The sequence below is a fragment of the Rhea pennata genome, chromosome 3 (genome assembly GCF_028389875.1).
Source record: "Rhea pennata isolate bPtePen1 chromosome 3, bPtePen1.pri, whole genome shotgun sequence".
NCBI lineage: Eukaryota > Metazoa > Chordata > Aves > Rheiformes > Rheidae > Rhea > Rhea pennata.
In genome coordinates this window covers 88,343,050-88,364,023 of record NC_084665.1, presented here as the reverse complement: position 1 = coordinate 88,364,023, position 20,974 = coordinate 88,343,050, and the positions used below count along the sequence as shown (strand labels likewise).

At 43.9% G+C, this 20,974-nt stretch overlaps 1 protein-coding gene across 6 annotated transcripts in view; it reads right to left on the bottom strand.

Moving 5' to 3' along the window:
• BACH2 (BTB domain and CNC homolog 2) overlaps positions 1-20,974 on the bottom strand; it is a 196,826-nt gene that overhangs the window by 1,483 nt on the left and 174,369 nt on the right. For all 6 annotated transcript variants that reach the window (XM_062572745.1, XM_062572746.1, XM_062572744.1 and 3 more), the window contains 2 exons: positions 18,164-19,708; positions 4,743-4,949 (listed from right to left, as the gene is read on the bottom strand). In XM_062572745.1, coding sequence (XP_062428729.1) covers positions 4,743-4,949; positions 18,164-19,708 — 1,752 coding nt within the window. The remainder of the gene's footprint in view (positions 1-4,742; positions 4,950-18,163; positions 19,709-20,974) is intronic.

Below are 20,974 nucleotides of genomic sequence, written 5' to 3'. Positions count from 1 at the left end.
ACTTCATCATGTATTTTTATGAAGATGTACATGAAAGCCCTAGAAGTAGGCAGGCTTTTTCATTCACAGTCAGTGCAACAAACTCAGTGGCGTTTTCCCTTTGTTCTGATCAAGCAAAGCTCTCCCTCCTGTGCTCACAAATATCCCCTCCCCACCAGCATCTAACTCAAATATTTTCAATCAAGAGTTTCACTGTGTCAGTGAACTGCTCTTGGAGGGAACAGGGTGAGAGACAGGACAGTGCCAGTGAGGACGAAAAGGGAGAAAGTCTGTTAGGACTACTTGTGTGAAGGACTTTGAAGATTGGGAAAAGGAGCTCAAGTTGGTCCATGTGCAACTGAGTCCTGGCTGTGAATCCATATGTTTCTTAAAGTTTTGGGTGATGAAAAGGGGCCCAGCACAGAGATATCCAACCAGAGTCATCTTGGTCTCAGACAGGCTCTAGGCGAGTGCTGAGCAGGCAAGATTTGGCTGCCACCTGCAGCACCTTCCGCAGCATTCATTGAGGAGGTATTAGCTGTAGCATGCTATGTTGTGAATGCAGAGAGCCACTTCATGTCCACAGCAGTGTCTGGACTAGTAAGGCCCAAAGGTAGCTGGAGTGTTGTGTGCCATGGGGACAGACCCCTGACTGGTGCTGTGGGAATAACCGAGGCTAGGGGCAGCTCAGGAGCTCTGCCATTGCACAAGCTCACATCTCTGCAGGGCCGCTCCCATGCTCAGGTGTCAGACAGGAGCGGTCGGGCACAGAGCCAGAGCCAGGCCAAGAGTACGCCTCCAAAAACAGTGGCTGACTCAGTGCAGGATGACCAGGATGGTCCTGCTGCATTGCGGTTTCCCCTGTCCCTTTCCCAGAGAGGGTGGCATATTGCTCAAGGGAGTATTTCAGATTTCACACAGAACTAGAGCTATATTCAGAGCTAACCTGACCCTGAAAGCACTGCAGCTATGTACCTCACCTAATGACATTGCTAAACCCAAACTGTCACTGCTTCCGTGGTATGAGAACTCCACAACTCAGATATTCCAACTATGAGTGGCGGAAAGCTGATAGTATCATTGGGTCCAAAGCCTGCACTGTAAACATACAGCTGTGCAAATGACAGAGAAAAAAAGAGAGCAGTGTACACGAAAAGCACCAACTGCTAAAATATTGATAAATCTATCAGGAAAGCATAAAAATAATAAAAAAATAAACAGATGCTCAAATACATCTTGAGATAATGAATTATGGAAGAGAATATGCTGTGAGTTTGCAGGAAAAAAAGGGAATGTGAGTGGGTGATGGATGAGTGAGGGAAGGCAGGCAGAAGAAATTACCTCTCAACCTCAGAGCATACAACCATTTCACTCGCTGTCAGCTCTAAAGCCATCTGTGTCAAGAAGATGCGTGACTTACAGGAAGTAAGGGCAGTGGGGAAAGGGGGTCTTTCACTGCCCCCCACCCCAACAAAGGAAAAACCCCTTAAACTCTAGTGCCAGTACATAATGAAGGAGACTGGAAATTACTGGTCACAAAGTGGACAAAAGATGACAAAGGAATTTCCACTGACCATGTATTATGTTAAGTCAACTGGAAATTCACTGCTAGTGCTGGTTTTCCTAAGAGTAAAGTAAGATCCTGAAGCAGAATTTGTATGGGGAGAGCGCAGGAGTGCTGGAGAGACGAAGCTAAGGCTGTATGAGCCTGTTTAATTTTGTCCCTTTACACTCTTACGCATCTCACGATTGTTTTGCTTCCACAGCCACTTTTTCCAGAATGCTGCACCAGATCCCACATTGCTGCCTGCTCTAGTACAGCTTACTAGTTAGAAATTCTCCAAATTTCTTTTGAAGACTCCTACATCTCAAAGAACTTTCAGTTCCTGAAAGCTGGCGGGGAGGGGGCCCTCAAGGTCACTCATACGCCTTGTATTCATTTCTCAGGGATGCGTATGTGCTACGGGGAAAAGGAGACTTGATTTTTTTTTTTAATACACAGTCAACTGTTTTAAATAATGAAGGTCATTTCCCAGGATGCCATAAGCCAAATGAACACAAACTAATTTTAAAGTAAAGCATATAGGTATCAAACTGAACAACCTTAGGGTGGTCCAACCCTTTGAGTGCTACACCCAAAGCTCACCCATAAGGTGAACAAGAGACACATACTCTTCTCCGCTGAGACACTGGTTCAGTGCAGAGAGATGGATATCTGCAGCTAAGACTGAGGCTGCTTCTCCTGACAGCCTCAACTGGGCACCTCTTTTTCACCCTGCAGAATCTCTGACTCATACAGCACATGCTGTAGATTACACTTAGTGAAGGAAGCAGTTACTCAGTATTTTGTTTATCTCTGATGTTTTGTTTGTTTGCAATAGTCAAGCACCACTACGAAAAATGTTTTTATTTTTGTTTCTTTTTTTTTTCCCCAGGGCTTCAGCACCACAGCATTCAAAGACTTCACAAGCACTGATGGTCTAAGCCTCCCAACCAGCTTGTGGGGTCAGTGTCACCTCTATTTTACAGATGGGAAACAGACATGCACAGCTTTGTGCCATTTGTGGGGTGTCGATAACTCAGCTCCTTCCAACAGATCCCTGCCTCTTTCACACTGTTTGCTACAGCTTGAGAAGGGAACAAAGTAAAACGAAGCCTACTTTAAAAGTCACTTTCAACATTCAACCTGTTATCACAAGAACCAGAAGTGCCCCATTTTCCATACCCACTGTGTTCAACTTACAATGAGCATATTTCAAATGTGTATATAAACATTTAAGCGAAAGGCTCTAAATAACCTTTAATTTTAATGGAAACTGGTTGTGCAAACAATCTCTGTTGGCATGGAAATCAGCCTCGGCTCCTTTTTTTAAATCTATGCAAATAAATACATTCATCACTCAAACTCTTGGACATTCAGAGATAGAGTTTAATGCTGGACTCCTAAATCCATGCTGTACAGTGAAATTAAAGCTTCCTGCCCTGCATGCTGCACACCCACACCTTTTATAGTGGCTGAACTGAGACTCTTACATTATTTTGGAAATTATCCTGGAAAGCTTTCAGGACTTTCAAACGCTCAAGAGGTGTCAACCTATCCTGAAATTCCAGTGCTGTGTTCCTCCAGCTGCGCACTTCCTTCGCGGACAGTATCGTGCACACCTGATACCTAGCAGCTAAGCCATCTTTTCAGTATACCTCACTGTTGAGTCATTCCTATCTAGGAAATTACACTGCTGCCTCTCTTCTCCACGCTTAGAAGACCGCCTCCAGCTACTTGTCATGTCGTCTGATGGATATAGCTATCCCAGCACTGGCCTCGGCACACGGTTGGTGTGTGTGGGTGGTAGTCTGTAGACTGAAGGCTCATAGCAAAAGACATGATCCTTGTTTCAGGACTCTTTTTTATTGTGTACCAACTTGCTTTCTCAATGGGCAGAGGAAGAAAGGGGAAGAGGAGCAGGGACCTCAGACCACAGGGGCATTGTCAGAAGGGATGGAAGTCTTTTCAGCTAAAGTGCCTACAATTGAGATATCTACATCTGACACAGCTCTCCAGGTGATCTTGTTTAGTCATGGAGAGAAACAGGCACTTCTGGGCTGTACTTCATCTCCCTAGTTGTAGGATGAGACAAACAAGACTTGACAAGAATCAGTCTTTCTTCACTGACTATAAAGGAGACCAGGATGACTCCTGTCCAGGATGACCAGCTCTAGTGCAGGTGTCTATATTGTGGACATCTTAATTTAGCCACACAAGTAACACCTGGGGTGTCCATACCCTGAGTAAAGGGAGAGGAGTTTTCTGAGCAGCCATTTAGCCTCACTTATGTCACCTCACCTCCTTAGACTAAAATGTGAGAGCACTGGGCAGTAGTACCTCAGCACACAGAAGACCCTTCCCTATGAGCTCTTGCCAATGAACAGACTGTGTTTTACCCAGTCCTCTTAGGAGTACACTATTGCAAGAGACGCTGGTAAAGTAAAGTTGAAGCAAATCAACAGCCACCACATGAATCATGGTGGGGTTTGCTCCATGAGGGTGAGAGGGAGGGAAGAAGACAGTGGGTGCAAGGAGGAGCATATCCTTGCCATCTTGTTGCTCTAAACCAAGTGAATGCCCACTTGTCTACATATTTGCACCATTGGCTTTTTCATTTCTCTTGCCATTTCCTCAATGAATGAAAGAGCTGAAGAGAAGACATAGCAAGCTGAAACATCCTGAAAACAAAGAGCTGCCCCCTAGCACATCACAGAGAAAGAAAATCTCAATGTGGGGATGAAGTTGGCCCTGCCAGAGGAAGAGGCTGGACCAGATGATCTCCAGAGGTCCCATTACACCTAAGGGTTCTGTGAATCCTGTCAAAAATTCTTGTGATGGCAGTCGGGCATTTAAGCAGGGGTTGGATAAGGAAGTACCATTGTGGATTAGGTAAATTAAATTGGGCCTTTCCTCCTCACTGAAAAACATGCAAAAAAAAAGAACTGGGATACAGGCTTCCCTTCAGGCTTCAGACTCACTCGAACATATGCTTCTGAGATATCAAAATAAAGGAATATTTAAGCTTCACCTCACTGGAATTTCATATTTCCCATCTCTATTCTATATACACATACTAACATACTTCTATCAATTACATGTTTGTATTAGTGGGTTCACTTAGTTGCACATAAAGTAACTGAACCCCCGAGCAGGAAGAGTTTGCCGGACCCTCCAGCCGACGGCTGGCCGGGAGCTGCCGAGGCGGCAGCGTGCCACTCACCAACTTGCGGATTTCACATTCTAAGTTCTGAATACAGTCCAGTTTTCTCTTCCGGCAGCGCTGGGCTGCAATTCGGTTCTTACTACGCCGACGAACATCGTGGATAAACTCTAGCTGTTCTGAGGTTAACTTGTGCATCTTTATCATCATCTGGAAATCATTCCTTGGAAGATCTGTGATTTGATCAACAGGAAAAGGAAGTTTCACCTAAAACAAACAAATACAAGACAAGAGCAAACACAGAGTCATATTTTGCTTGCTGAACGCAAGCTGAACAATGCTGAGCGGAAGGACTATTTGCTGTGCTCCCATCTCCTAAATAAACAACACATAAAAGGTTTTACAATGAGCACGTTTTTACCACTCCCTCTTGGCACATGTGGAGGATCAGTTGGTAAGGATCTGAGTAATCATACTGAAACCAACAATACAGATGAATCCCAGGTAGAAGTTTGGTCTTTCTAAGAAGCTCTAATAAAAGATCTCCTTTCATTAAAATGAGGCTCCATCCACTAAGGGACACAGCCTTTTGGAAACAGTGAAGTGGCTCCCTGCTACTAATTTCAAAGTAATTTCAAAGGATGAGTTAATGCTGCAGCAGGAAATCTGTCTCTGCATGGCCTGCAGGACTGAAAGCTTGATTAGGTGTGAAGTTAAAAATGCAACTGAACACCTTAAGTACATGAAAAATAACATATCACAATTAGGACAGGTTTTATAGGCAGCACTTCAAATAAGCAGTGTGCCACATCAGAAGAATGGGTCAGAGTAGTGTGAACAAACATATTTTACCCTCCTAAAAATATACATGTTGAAATAAACCAGTATTTTCTAAAATTTTAATACTCGTATACAGTGAACAGTACCAGAGCTTCATTTCTTGAAAAAAATAGTCTAAAATCTGCAGTAAAATATTTTTTTCTACTGTCCCTGAACAATCAATCAGGTTTTGATTTCAGAAATTCTAACCATGTCTTAAACTCTTATTGATTATGTACTGAAGCAAAGCAAAGCAAAAAGCTGGAATGATAAATACAAACTTTCTCGAAACCTGCAGAAAGGCTAATGTGCTGAAACACGTCTGTTCGTTTTTTCTTCCAAACCTGTCAGCTTGCTCCAATTAGAGAGACCACCTCGCCCAGCAGATCCTGCTTCACTTGTAGTACGAGACAGATAATACGACTGTGAAGACAATAATGTTCTTGGGTAGACTCCCCTTTGGTGATCAAATAGTGATTACTTGACAAAGGAGATGGAGAAGACAATAACTGAACTGGTCCTTACTTTCTTTTTTTGAGTCATACCCACACTGTCCAGAAGATGGCAGTAAATATTTGCATTTCTGCCCTGACTTGGTACAATCCAACTGCTTTTGAACAAGGAGACTATTCTGTACACAGACTACCAAAGAAAATACACTTAATTTCTCCAGCCAAGCAAAAGATTCTGGTTGAAAAGGTTCCTTTGATATTTACAACATGGTTATCAGCCTCAAACGGTGCACTTCAATCACTCAGAGATAAAGAAAGTAACAGCACAGATTAGCAATAAAAGAAGGTATTTTCATTTGAGAGTTTAGCCTGTTTACGCAGAACAGTTTGCTAAGGACACATACACACAAACACACAAATACACTGACTTGGGCATCCACAGTCACACGTTCTCCCGTACAACCAGACATGCCAACAACCAGCACACTGCCCTGTTTATGAGCTTGCATTTCCTTGTGCTGTTTTGTCTTTGATTGATTTATCTCCAAGCCTGGGCCATGGGAAATTCAGTACAGACCCCTACTGTGTGCTTTTGCGTGCTTTCATGCCCTAAACATTGCCCTTCTGTCCCACCTGTGAAACTGGAGCCCAGACACAGCTTTGTAATGCGTTATTTTATGGGTCAATATGAAACAGCAAGAAATCCCAGACAAACACTGCCAAAAGCCCCCCCAACTTTTGCTTACGCACATAAACACTGACCTTGGACACGGTGATGTGGACTACCTTGTTTACTGACTGCTAACTAATGACAGAAAACTATTTGAGTTCCCCTTCATACCCTTTGGACAGTAAACATAAACTTAGTGTCATCTGATTTTCCCTCAAGCTTCAACCAGGGGCTGAAAACAAAAACAGCCTGTAGATTCCTCTGAAAGACACCACAGTTTCACTACAAAAACAGGTCTTTCACATGCTGAATTTTCCCTTGTTTTCTTAATTCCAAAACTGAGTTATTCCTCCCTCTCTCCACTTTCAAAATATAATTATTTGTGAGCAGGAAATGTGCTTGCAGTTTGAGTGGGAATGAAATCGAATCATCTTAAATCTGCCAGGCAGAAGTAGCTGAAGGGAAATAGGAAAATAAATAGAAACAGATTCATAAAGGAAAGGGGATTGAAAATAAAAATATCAACACAGCAGTCCAAAGGCTGCTGTCAGGAAAACCAGAATAATCCCAATTCTGCCATGTGCAGCATTGCATAGGATTAAAAAAGTGAAAGAAAGAGAGAGAGTGGAAGTGAGTCAGTCTCATTTCCTTCACCACGCACATAATTTTTATTGCCGCTTTCCCTCTCCTCAGTTAGTTATCAACTAAAAAAAAAACCCTTTGGCATGGAGACAATGAATAACTACACCAGCGTATTGCTGTAATAAGACGCTAGCGATGTTTTACATCACTGTAGGGCAAGATTCTCATCTAGCGCTAATCACAGTAAAGCTACAGGTCACTTTACAAGCGCTGGTGACTGGGCCACAGGTGGGATTCATCTGATCTGCTTTAGAGCTGCCTAAGAGTATGGGTTGGGACTAGCAGAGTCCAGGCTCCTGCTGTGGGCAGTAGGGGCAGAGAACGGCCTTCAGAAAGCAATTCATCCCACATGGCTTGTCCTCCTTGTCTACACAGAGGAGGTGCAGACAAGACGCTATACTTTAAGGCAGTTAAGGTGAGAGAGATCTCACCTGAGGTGTCTCCGAAAAGGGACAGACAAGCTTTTCTAATCTGTATAAAAACAAAACCAAACCGAAAGTATGTGTCCCCCTAAACTTTTCTTTTTAATAACTACGAATTTTATACAGAACTATTTCAAATTAGAAATGCAAGCAGGATTCTTATTTGTTCCATGCGTTATTACAGCCAGAACTAACTGCACAGAAAACGCAGCTCTTAAATCCTCACTGTTAGCAGAATTACTCTATCCCTTGACTTTTACACCAATAGCAGAGGCTCTGTTTTCACCTCACAACAAACATGTCCACACTTTCCACTACTGCTGCAACCTCTATTGCCCCTGAATTCTGGCTGATACCCCCTGAGAAGGTAAGACAACCCTCTCTGGTGAAAAATAAAACTTGCTCAGGATTTTGCGGTATTCCCTCCCTGCATTAGCATGAGGATGCCAGTGTAAATGTCATTACTTTGAATGGCTAGTAATAATAGTGATCTAGACAGACAGGGATAGCCATTGACTCAACAAACGAAAGGCCTACACACAGCCAATTAATTCCTTCAAACTTCACTAGTTAGTGCCAGCTGGGATCATAAGCTATTTAGTGCTATGCCGTTCACATTCTGTACTAATTACTGCTGCTGCTCTTCCCCCTCTCTTTTGTTGAGGGGAATAAAGAAAAGGAACAAGGCCCAGTACAGACTTAGATTGTAGATATGAGCGTCAAGTGTTTGGAATTTTCTTACCTCCTGAGCAATGTTGACTTTTTCACTATTTCTTTACAACTGAATTTCAACATCATCTTCCTCGAGTTGCCAAATACAAAAAAAAAAAAAAAAAAAAAAAAGTAGTAGTAAAGACACTGAACTTCCCAAGCCTGGCTGAACATCACAGTAACTAAAAGGACGCATATGTTATCCACTGGAAAAGGTAATCATTACGTATGGGGGTGAGGGAAGGCAGAACCCAATGCACCAACTACACCTTTATAAATGGTCCAAAATCTTGATCGTTTCCTCTTGAGTTGTAACAAATAAAACTGCTGCCTTAGGGCTCTTAAATTGAAAGTTAAAGCAATTGAAAGACTCCGACACTTAAAATTGCCTAGCACTTGGAAAGCACTCAAGACTCACCCCAGGAATGTAACATAGGAGCTGAATCATAGCAATGTTTTTTTTTTTTGTTTTTTTTTTTTTTTTTTTGATGTGGAAAGGGTAACTTGAGTCACATATGAGAGCCCGACACATCAGTGGTGTTTTTCCTAGCAATTTCATTAGCATGCAAGTCTTTACTCCACAAACACCGAGGAAGAATGTCAGATTAAGACATGAACTGAGGTGTGTCTACCTGTGTGCTTGAATCAGCTGCCTACAGGCCATTTGGGGCACTGTTAGGGGTCTGAGATGCCCAGTTGAGGCTGGCATACATACAAAATATTGGGGATCTGAACTTCCCTAAAGCAGCAAAGCAGGCAAAATATCCTAGAGCATTTAAATCACATTAACTACCTTTGTTTAGCCAACTGAACCAAGCTCTTAGTTTTTAAGCTCCCACTATAATCAATGGAAAATTAGTCAATGCAGTCAGTGGATCCTAAAAAGTGATTTAGCATACTAGGCCTCTGGGGCCCTGACTCATTTGCTCACACATACATGTCTAGTGCCACCCAAGATCCCTGAGGTATCTTAATCCATCCCCATAGGGCTGGTAGATATGACATAGGACTCATGGGCAACCTGCAGCCTTTTGAGGGATGCAGTCACAGATAAGGTGGGATATAGTGGGTTGAAAAGTCATGGAGAACTGGAGAGGTACCTGAGGACTGGAAGAAAACCAATGTCACTCCAGTCTTCAAGAAGGGCAAGAAGGAGGACCCAGGCAACTATAGGCTGGTCAGCCTCACCTCCATCCCTGCAAACGGGATGGAACAGCTCATTCTGGATGTCATCTCCAGGCATATGGAGGAAAAGAAGGTGATCAGGAATAGCCTGCATGGATTCACCAAGGGGAAATCTTGCTGAACCAATCTGATAGCCTTCTCTGATGGAATGACTGGCTGGGTGGATGAGGGGAGAGCAGTGGACATTGTCTGCCTTGACTTCAGCAAGGCTTTTGACACTCTCTCCCATATCATCCTCCTAGAGAAGCTCAGGAAGTGTCGGTTAGATGAGTGGACAGGGAGGTGGACTGAGAACTGGCTGAAAGGCAGAGATCAGAGGGGCGTCATCAGTGGTGTGGAGCCTCATTGGAGGCCTGTGGCTAGTGGAGTCCCCCACAGCTCAGTACTGGGTCACATCCTGTTCAACTTCTTCACCAATGACCTGGATGAACGGACAGAGTGCCTCCTCAGAAAATTTGCTGATGATCCCAAGCTGGGAGGAGTGGCTGATACACCAGAGGGCTGTGCTGCCATTCAGAGAGACCTGGCCAGGCTGGAGAGCTGGGCAGAGAGGAACCTCCTGAGGTTCAACAAGGGCAAGTGCAGGGAAAAATAACCCTAGGCACCAGTACAAGCTGGGGGCTGATCTTCTGGAGAGCAGCTCTGCAGAGAAGGACCTGGGAGTGCTGGTGGATGACAAGTTGACTAAGAGCTAGCAATGTGCCCTTGTGGCCAAGAAGGCATATGGCAGCATGGGCTGCATTTGGAAGACAGTTGCCAGCAGGTGGAGGGAGGTGATCCTGCCCCTCTACTCAGCCCCAATGAGGCCTCATCTCGAGTACTGTGTCCAGTTCTGGGCTCCCCTGTAAAAGAGAGACATGGAGCTACTGCAGAGAGCCCAGAGTAGGGGCTACAAAGATGATTAGAGGGCTGGAGCATCTGCCCTATGAGGAACAGCTGCAAGAGCTGGGCCTCTTCAGCCTGGGGAAGAGAAGACTGAGGGGAGATCTTATCAGTGTGTACAAGTACCTGAAGGGAGGGTGTCAAGGGGATGGGGACAAACTCTTTTCAGTTGTCCCGTGTGACAGGACAAGAGGCAATGGGCAGAAATTGAAGCACAGGAAGTTCCACCTGAACGTGAGGGGGAATTTCTTTCCTGTGAGAGTGACGGAGCACTGGCACAGGTTGCCCAGAGAGGTTGTGGAGTCTCCTTCTGTGGAGATCTTCAAGGCCCTCCTGGATGCCACCCTGTCTAACATGCTCTAGGTGACCCTGCTGAGCAGGGAGGTTGGACTAGATGCATCTCCAGAGGTCCCTTCCAACCTTACTGATTCTATGATGCTATATTAGGGCATCTGGATGCTTATGTTTAATTGAATGGAGCCTAGTCCACTTCTGATGTTCTAAACTCATCTCTTGTCTCCACTGACTAGACTTTTACTGACTTTAGTGGAAATTTAGACACTTAGCACACATTTACCTAAATCTAGTAGTCTTAATCTGGAGCTGGACCCTACCTTCAGTGCTGGCTCAGCTACAATGCTTGTAATTTCACAGAGAGCCAAATGAGACAAGTGCCTTGCGATTTAACAACCTCTCCACCTTTCCCTGCCTTGGTTTATGGAGTACGAAGCTCCAAAAGGCACAATAGCTGAATACAAAACTATCTCATGGCCTCAGTGACTCTGTAAATTCTCCATAGGCATTAACAGATACACATCATCTCATGTTCATATACTTCACCCTGTGCATACTTAAGGTGTCATCCTACATACCGTGAGGTATGAGGTTGATCCAGCCGTAAATGGGTACCTTGCTCATTTCAGCCGGAGAATGAAAAATGTATGAGATGAAATCAGATACATCACCCCTAAGCAGGCCTCAAGATTGAAGGGATGTCTGGGCTCAGTTTTGGTGAAAGACTAATTTCAGAAACAGTCCAAAATGGAGATCATGACCTTTCTTTTATCTGCAAATTTTTGCAAAATCTTTCAAGGTTGGCCGCTGAACTATCATAATAAAAAGTATCACGAGAAGCTTTCCAGTCTATGGCAACTAGAAATTTAAAGTCTAAAGGGGGTCTCATATATTTTTTTTTTCCTTTCCACCAGCTATAGTCCTTTCTCCAGTCTGATCCCATCAGTCACCCAATCTTTTCCCATTCCCACCTCTTCTACAGCAAGTGGTTCTTATTCTGGTCCTGCAAGTCACCTTTCCTTTCCTACCCAAGGTCTTCTTATTCGGTGACATTTATTCCAGTGAGCCAATGATCCTGATTTGGCTGCTCAAGATAGAAGGTAACAGTTCTTTGAATGTTGTGATTTACTGCATTTATTCTTACTGCATTTACTGTCATGATGCCCAGACTCAGTTTACATAACCTTGGAATCCATCAACATTCCCAAATATACAGAGCAAAATACACATCCCCCAACTCCACAGAACAACAGTAGAAAAAGACAACAAGTTGTGCACACAGGATTACAACACCTGCAGTCACTGGGAAGCATAGGCAGAGAAACAAATCTTGCTGCTCTTCCTCTATGTGACTAGATTTGGGCTTGTAAGTGTTTCTAATGGGACTGGACTCCAGAATATAAGCCACTTTTATGAGGTTGCCCTGGCAGGAGTAGAGGCACCTGACTTAGCTTGGACTGAAGATATCCAAGAAGCACAAAACTAATGAGCTGTCCTTTGTAAAACTGAGACGATAGAGAGGATGTACTCTCATTGGTTTCCTCATCCTGCTGCTTGCCGGAATTGGTAATGCCTTCAAAACTGACCTCTTCTTTTCACGTGGCACTCACATGAGGCTGGTAGCGGATTGTAAGAATAAAATGGTGTACCAAGGCAGCAGTGTTGTGTCATGGAGCTGGGTTGGGAAAAGCTCTCATCTGCAGGCTCTTGGCATCCAGCCTGGCACAGCAGGATTGACTGCCATACATCTACCTGGAGTCAACTCCAACCTCACCTGCTGAGAGCCATGAGGGATGTTAGGGTCAGTAAATGCTGCCTATGAGGACATGGCTGTGCAGAGAGAGCCTGGATAATCTGTTGATCATTCCACCTACTCGGTAGTCTTGTGCTTAAGTTATGCCAAATTTCAAGATGCTCGTTGATGAAAATTGTCTGTTGGCAACACAAATGGGAGATTGAGTTGGGCCCAGACACCTGCTAAGTCTTTCCCCTGGGGTCACAGGAACACATAGAAATCACGTCACCAGTCCCTGCCCCTGGAACAAGCCCAACCTCCATTAGCAGGTTATCTGGTGTGAGCTGTACCAGTACTGTGGCCCTCTGTTCACCCAGGACAGAAATGAACTGTATTTGTCAGCAACAGGTACTGCTTGTACAGTACCTGCTGTACATTTTTTACACTTCTAACAGCTAGTTGAAGTTAGTATCTCCTGCAACATGCAATTCTATTAGCTTGCAGGAAGAACAGAGAAATTCCCAATCCCAAAAGTCAAGGTGTCAAAGGACAGGGTAGTATCTAACGTATCATGCTGATTTACCTTAGAAAGCATTTCTTTGCATCTCCCTACAGGGGTAGGCTTACTGCACACAAGGACCCACAGACTCACCATGTGCTTCAGAGAACTGGGGACAAGGCAACAATCTCATGGCTAAGGCCTTTAACCCAGCAAGCAGGACACTTGGACTGAATTCTCATCCTTCAGCTCACAACTTGGGTCTGTACTCAGATCACATACCACTGGTGCTTAAAATGCTGTCCCAACCTCTTCCTGTTAACAATACAGTAGGTGCTCTGAATGGTTCAATTAGTTTCCCAAACTTGCATCCATACAAAGGGTATGACAACACCTCTCTATATTAACAGGCTTTTCTGAGAATAAAAATAGTACAGAATACCTGATAGTAGCCACACGTACACTTGAGAAGGGCACGAGGCAATAAAATGAAGGAGGATGAAATGCAATATTTCACCGAGACATCTGCTTTTGTAGAAAATGTTTCAAGAAACAGAACAAGTACTTTAAGCACTCCAACACGGGCTGGCTGATTCTGCTCAGTGCATAGCAGAATTGATTTTAGGCTGCAATGAATTAATTCAGTGTTTAAAGGACCTTCCTGAAATTTCAAGTTTGTAATTGAAAATTCTTGCAGTTGTTGTAATCCAGTAATTCCAAGTAATTCCCTTGGTATTCATGCTATCTGCATGAATACTATTCCTGCTAATGGGAAAGAAGAAAACAAAGCTTCCCTGAGGTTGATCTTATGAGAATGAAGTTTGACATGACATCATTTAACCACATGGTGCCAAACACAATTCATAGTGCTCTGCTGATGACTCTTGGAGAAAAACATGGAAAATAATTTCTTCATTTTCAAATTCACAAGGATCAAATTCAGCAACGTCAGGAAAGCTGGTGTACCTGTCACCAAATTCTGGGAAGGAATTACATATGAAAGCAAGTTAACATCCTAACACATACCTTCCTTGGTTGTCCTTCTTTTTATATAATATCTTTCATTGGGTAGAAATACTAAGCACTAAAGACTCACCTTAGGTAACTTAGTACTGCTCCAGCTGATTTCTGGTTGATCAATTTTGGTTTACTTTACTGAGGCTCTGTCTTACAGGACTTTGTTAACAGACAACAGATCAGCAGAGAGAGGCTGGCTGCCTGTCACTTAACATGGAAGGTTTTGGACTGTCATCGAAGGTTATTCGCCTACAATATTCACAACAGTCCACTTGCATTAGCTCGGCCTTTATGAAAATTTCCTTTGAAAAGTGAGTCATTAAGTCAGTGGTGAATTCTTTCGAAATATAAATGAAAGACGCATTGAATATAATTCTCTAGATAATAATAGTTTTTGGAAAACTCAACCTCTTACCTCCGCTTGTTTATTCTTTTCCCAAGAAAACTCTGTCATCAAAGTAGACTAAGCTGAGATATCTTTTTAAGTGATCCAGTAGCACACTAATTTTTACAAGTTTTCTAGTAGAAAAAAACCACAGATACCTACTGAGGAAAATGAATATCAAGAAAAGTAGCTAGTGCTGAAGTTTCCGTTCCTAAGTAGGTTAACAGATTGACAGACTACTTCCTTCTCAACAACTCATTATTTCAGGGCTATTGTTTTGTTGTTGCTATTTTAAGCAAGATTGTCAGAACCTGTTTGCGAATTGCAGAGTGTAAGTTTTCTCTATAGTATTATATCCCAATAATTGATTTTTAACAACCACTGGAGGCCTGAGGGAACTGGGTGAAAACAGTAACATAAATGAAACGGGTTACTATGTTCAACAGTTCTGTAAAATCCCAGTAGCTCAAACAAGAATCCCATTACTGTAAATGTGCAACATTGCAATCGGGACACTTCAAATTGCACTTGCTTTAAAAAGATAAATCTCAGAACCATCTGGGTAGCCCCTCTAAAAGGAAGAAAAATGAATGGCAAAGATGTCCTGCAGAGGATTGGTCAGTGGTGCTACTAGGACTGTCACCTCCTCAGACACACATTGGTGTAGTCTGGTCCCACTGTGGGACATGGTGACTGGCCACAGAGCTGGACCACCGTCATTCCCCACTGTGGTTGTATTGAGTCATACCATGCCAGCCTCAAATCCCATTTCCGGCCCCAAATGACTTGGGCACGTGCTCTTAACAACAGCGACCTGCGGGAAAGCAGACTTCGCCAACAAAGTGCAGAGAAGAAACCTTTCACCTATTTCACACACAACCATCTACCAGCAGATGATGTTTTGTAACATTAATTCTGGCACCGAGAGCACTCTGGGACCCAAATCCAGACCAACAAGGTCCAAACTCCAGAGGAACTCGGGAGCTGTGTAAGATAACGGAGGGCCAGAGTCCAGAGGGCTCACTCCCACCAAGCCACCCCACTGAACTGAAAACCCACCTGCCATGGAAGACGCCAGGCAGCTCTCTGGAGGGTTGAGTGCCCAACTGTGGCCCCTTGGCATGTCACCCAGCTCCCTTATCAGGTGCTTTTCGAAGAAAAACTCAGCAAACACTGTGTGTTCTGATATAGCATGGGACAAGAGACCAATCTGAACAGTGGTTAGGACAGCAAAAGCAAACTAAGAGTTTCATGAATGGAGAAAGATTCAACGTAAAGCTTAAAGAGAGGCAAATGACAGAAAGCAGTATACTGCAGAATGCTGTATGTCTCTCCTGTTGTTTTAATGGCAGCCAAAATGCTAAGACTAGGTAGAGTGACTCACAGAAAAACATTCTGCTGCCTGGTTTAACATACCCTTCACTGAGGTTTCCATAGTATCTGTCCCGCAAGATTGCAGGATACACCCCCCAAGTCACTGCACAATACAACATACTGTTTAATGAGGCTGCAATGTCTTTTCTTATATTGGCAACAGCTCTTACAAATTCATTCGTAAAACAAAATCTGAATTGAAGCTTCGATGTGATCTTTTTATCTTTGCACTGCTCAGGAGAGCACAATAGTGCCTCATGGTGCCGTCATTTCCTCACCCTATTTTGAACTCCTAGCAGTCCTAATCAAAATGCCCTGCAAAAGTGTGCAAGCATTACACAGCAGTCCCAGAGAGAAAACTTGCTCAGCATTGTGTAGAAAATCTTCCAAGGAGGAAACCAGCAGCAAAACCTGGAGTGGAGCAAACTCCTCCTAGCTCTGCCCTGTCCCTGAACACATCTGCTGGCAGCAGCATGCTGAGGCTGACCCCTGCAGCCCACTCGTTTGCTTCTTTCATGAATTTCCTCCCTTCATCCATGCTCTCCTGCACACATACATACACACACTTTGGGGGGAAATTGTCAACGCTCCCCTACATCCTTCTCAAGTGACTCTTGCAGGCTTGCTTCTGCTGTGGCATCTCCACACAATTAGCCAATTATGACAGCTAATTAGTCATCAAAACCAAAAAGGCTGACCTCCCGCCCTCCTCGCTGCACCACGCTGTGCATTAGCCCTTGCTGAGCAAGCAGCACACAGCGGTGGAAACCAGCCTTCTCTCCTCAACCCACTCCCTGCTCTCTTTCACTCTTCATAAATGCAGCACTTCATAACCTTGGCATTTCCAAGCAGCGCAGCTGCGTGTGGTGGCTGCAGGGCTTCTACAGTGGGGTCCTACGTAGAATATCCCAGACTTCCACGGAGACTCCTCTCCCCTGCTTCATCTTCTCTCCTTGCTTCTCCCCTGCTTGGTACACAGGGGCAAACAAGGCTACCAGCACAGCACAACAGGGATTAGGATGCCAAAGGCTTGCCAGGCTGTTCAGCCCCCTGCTTAGAGCTAAGCAGGAAAACACCAAACTAAAGGGATCACACATGACTGTCCTGAAAGGCATCTTCCAGAGTCCAGGGTGTGGTAGGAATAAAGAGTGAGGGATGAATAAAGTTGTGCCTGCTCCTATCTCTTTTCATCTCTAACTCAAAACTAAACCCACCAGGTTCAGCCCTGGGCACTCACACAACTCGAAACCCCCAAACTAACACTAACTGCTCCCCACTCTAAAACAGAAGTGGTCAGTGGAGCATTTTAGCTTTTCTAGAAAAGCCAGGCATATGATTTCACCTTAATGTTCGCGTAGTTCTCTAATGGAGTTCTATGAAAACATCCATTCTTTTTTCCGCTTCTGTGCTCTACAGCATATCCCAACGAATTTATTATTCTCTCAAATTAGTCACTTCACACAGACAGTATTTTCAATCACACTTAACCAGTTATCACCAGAGCATTTCCATCTGGTCCATCTCTAGTTTTAAAGCAGGCCTTCCTTCTCCTCTCTCTCATAGGAGAGCACATAGAAATTCACAGCTTGCTCTTCAGTCCTAGGCTGTCCCCTTCACGCTCCCCTACCAGTCCCGTAAACGAAGGGATAACTTCACTCAGAAACATCTTATGCAACTGTCTGCTAGAGCACTCCCACGAATGAAGTGAGGTCGGTCAGGAAATGCCACCTCAGTTGTCAGTGAGCAGATAGATAAAACCCATTCCCTGCCAGTAAGACGCACAAACAAAAAAACACACACACACACACACACACACGACTTGAGTACTATTCCCAGAGCTGAGGGTAACCAGCTACACACCTCTGTTCAAGTCATTTCACACCTCTGCTTCCTCCCAATCTGTCTATCTCCTCTCCTCAGTTTGTAAGCCGTCTGAAGCAAGGGCTTGTCCGCAGTGTGGACTGCCCAACACCCAGTGTCCCTGAAGACATAGCTTCAGGTCGCTGTAACATAGCAGTAACAAGCAGAACTGGAACCACTTCAGCAAGCTAAGGGTGAAAAGTGGTGCTTTGTGTCCCCTCAAGCAGGTAAGGACAGTGAGGCAAAGAGGACACTGTTAGCATGCCTAAGCACATAAATCTGCCCTCATCACTCAGCAGTTTGCTATTGCTTAATACTGAAATTTTGATAAGTGCCAAAAATTTTGGAGGTCAAACAGCTATTTATGCAAAATGAACCACACACAGTCAGCTGACAAGGGAATAAATAGAAATTACTCTTTGCCTCTATAAACAAAGCAGGGCTGGGAAAATGCCAAGTCATTTGAGAGAACAAAAGGGGTGATTAAATCGGGTCACAAAGACTGTCATATATGTACTTATCTTAAATCCCTACCTCATGCCCTCTGTCTTGCACAGGACATGATTCACTGTCTGCTTCTGAGAATGACCCAGACTCATCGCTGGAGTTTGTTCCATAGGATGGCTCACATTTAATCTGGGCTCGCACTGGGTTGTATATTCCATCGCCCACCACACCGGGCTCCTGGTGCTCAGGTGCCAGGAACCGTGGGCCTTGGGAGCAAGGGGAGGAGGAGAGCTCGCAAAGACGCAGGCTACAGGGCGAGCCGCCGCTGCCGTCCTCCGCATACGAGTAGGAAGAGCACGAGCTGGAGGTCCTGGTTCTGGTTTCCAAAGGAGGAGAGCGAGGGCAAACTTTAATTGGCACTGGACAGCTGGTGTTCGGCCGCATCCTTCCTGGCAAGTGATCAGCTGTCAGTCCGCTGTGGGAATAGGTCTGCGAGCTAGGGAGAGATTGGCTACTGCCAGCCCACAGACCCTTTGGCACAGTCTCAGTGAGGTCTTTGTCCAAGCTGCTCACACCAGAATATGAATGCACTGAAGTGTTTACTTGGTCACAAGTGTTTGAAGAGAATATAACACTCCTCCTGTCCAGTTCCCCTTCCTGCTTACAGAGAGTTTCAAAACCAGGCCCCCTGAGAGGCGATCCCACCGTGAAGTTGGAAGCATCCTTCTGAATGGCATGGGACTGTCCGTAGTTCCCCGTGAAAGGGACGTAATCAGTTTTGTGGTCACCCTGAGTTGTCCCTTTTTCAAAAGGGCATGCTGGACTCCTGCCAAAGTGCTGTTGGGAAGTGCTGGGGAAGCCAACCAAATCTATGCTTTTTGTTCTGTTGAAGAAAGACCGCAAGCAAGAAGGAGAGGACCCACTTTTAGGCCTGTCAACACAAGTGGGGCTTGGCTGTTTCCTGTCCATTTCAACATCCCCTTCTTTATCCCTGATGTCAGGTTCGTCTCCAGACAGGCAAAGGGTGATGCTTTCTTCATCGTTCTCTTCATTCTGAGGCTCGCTTTTTATCTGCCCCATAGCAAGTCCTGATTTGAGGCCATTTCCAGAGCTCTCTTCACTGAATGTGCTTGCAAAACCTGAGGTACTGATGTGTGATGTGTTGTAGACATTCTTGGTACAAGCAAGCTGGTATTTCTTGTATCTGGGGTACCGTGTTACTGCATCTTTGTCTAAATTGTCCTTGCTATCTCTCAGCATGTCAGAGTCAGGCAGCATCCCTTCTCCTTTGTCTGCTCCAGAAACAGTGGTTTCAAAATTGAAGGGCTCCTGGTGCACTCTCTCTCTTGGGCAAGATATTTTTGATGTCTCCGATTCCATTGTCTCTTCCTCGTCTCCATCTGAGTTCTCCTCATCGTGCATGCGCTGACAGGTGGTATCTTTTTTGCACAGGAACAGGCCATCTTCGTTGTTCAGCAGCTGTGTCTGAAGGAAGCTGAAGCAGGAATCCTCCAGGTTGTGCATACGCAGGAATTCAGCACAGTGGATGACCTCTTGGATGTTTTCTCTGCTGAGTAACAGCTTAGCAGTGTAGGCAAACTGCAATAATGGACCAAACCCCCTGACAGTGACCTGCAAAAAAAAAAAAAAAAAAAAAAAAAAAGGGATATTGCCAGCGTTACCATCAGGGCTTGCTATTATCCCAAAATCCATCAAGCGTAGTTAAGTACCCTAACAGATCTAACATTTAAAAATAAATATAGTACCAGTTATTCTTCTGTCTGGTTTATTATGGATTACATCCACTAACACTGCCTACTTTCAGTTGCTTCTGTTCATCATTGTACAGGTTGATCTGAACATTATTTTTTCCCAAATACCTTAAGGACTTATGAACTAAGCCCCTACTGCAATAAAAAGCTTAAAACACAGGTAAGTGTGTAAGCTGCTAATTCTTCGGTGGATCTTATTTTAACTATGATGCTCATTAACATCTAAATAACAATTCAAATTTGATTCTTCTGCCCAAGTGGAAGCTCTGGTGAACACTGGCCTTGAGTTTAAGGTACTACTTAAATTCAAAGAATGTTTTGGGAAGGAAAGATCTAATTTTATACAAAAATCCAAAGAAAAGTTTTTTTAATCTCTCAACAGCAGACCAGTTTATTTTTCTTTCAAATTTTTGCAAGTCATTAGCGAATAAATAATAGGTTTGTACCAACTGTATAACTCTTTTCTCCATCCCACGGAGATGATTTCTCATCATACTATTTTTTGATTTTAGTGAGTCTATGGTACAGCAGACAGGAAAGATACCCATAGTCCCAGTGACATAAGTCGCACTGAGTCTCACCTTAGCACATAGTTTTCCCTCTTTTTCTTTGTAGAAAGAATAACAGTTATTTTCAGGACATGCTATACGGGTCTGAGTTATGCATTACAACTTGTCCTTTCTTCTCATCACGTCATCTACCATATACTTTACATTCACTTGATGTTTTATATATACTAGCATACATTTACTCCCTCCTGATTTTTTATGGTGGTATATCTTCACACAACTATCAAATAACTTGTAGAGCCCTGCAGTAAACTATAATTATTGTCCATTTTTGATTGCATTTGCATCTATTTTTATTACATACATTTTTTCCTATGTGTAGAAGACAAAAGTACAAGAAAAACTCTCTTCTTTCTAAAGTAGTGATGGAAACAAGGTTTGACATATCAAAATTATTCCAGACTGGATAAGGAAGTTTTATCAATGAAAAGGAGGGAATTCCAGCTTTTCTAATTCTAATCCTTCATCTTTGGCTTCTGTGAGAGAAGAATTTCAAAACAGGGCTCACAGTTGAGGATAACAGTTTTCTTTTGCCAGAAGGAGTTTCAGTGCTTTGG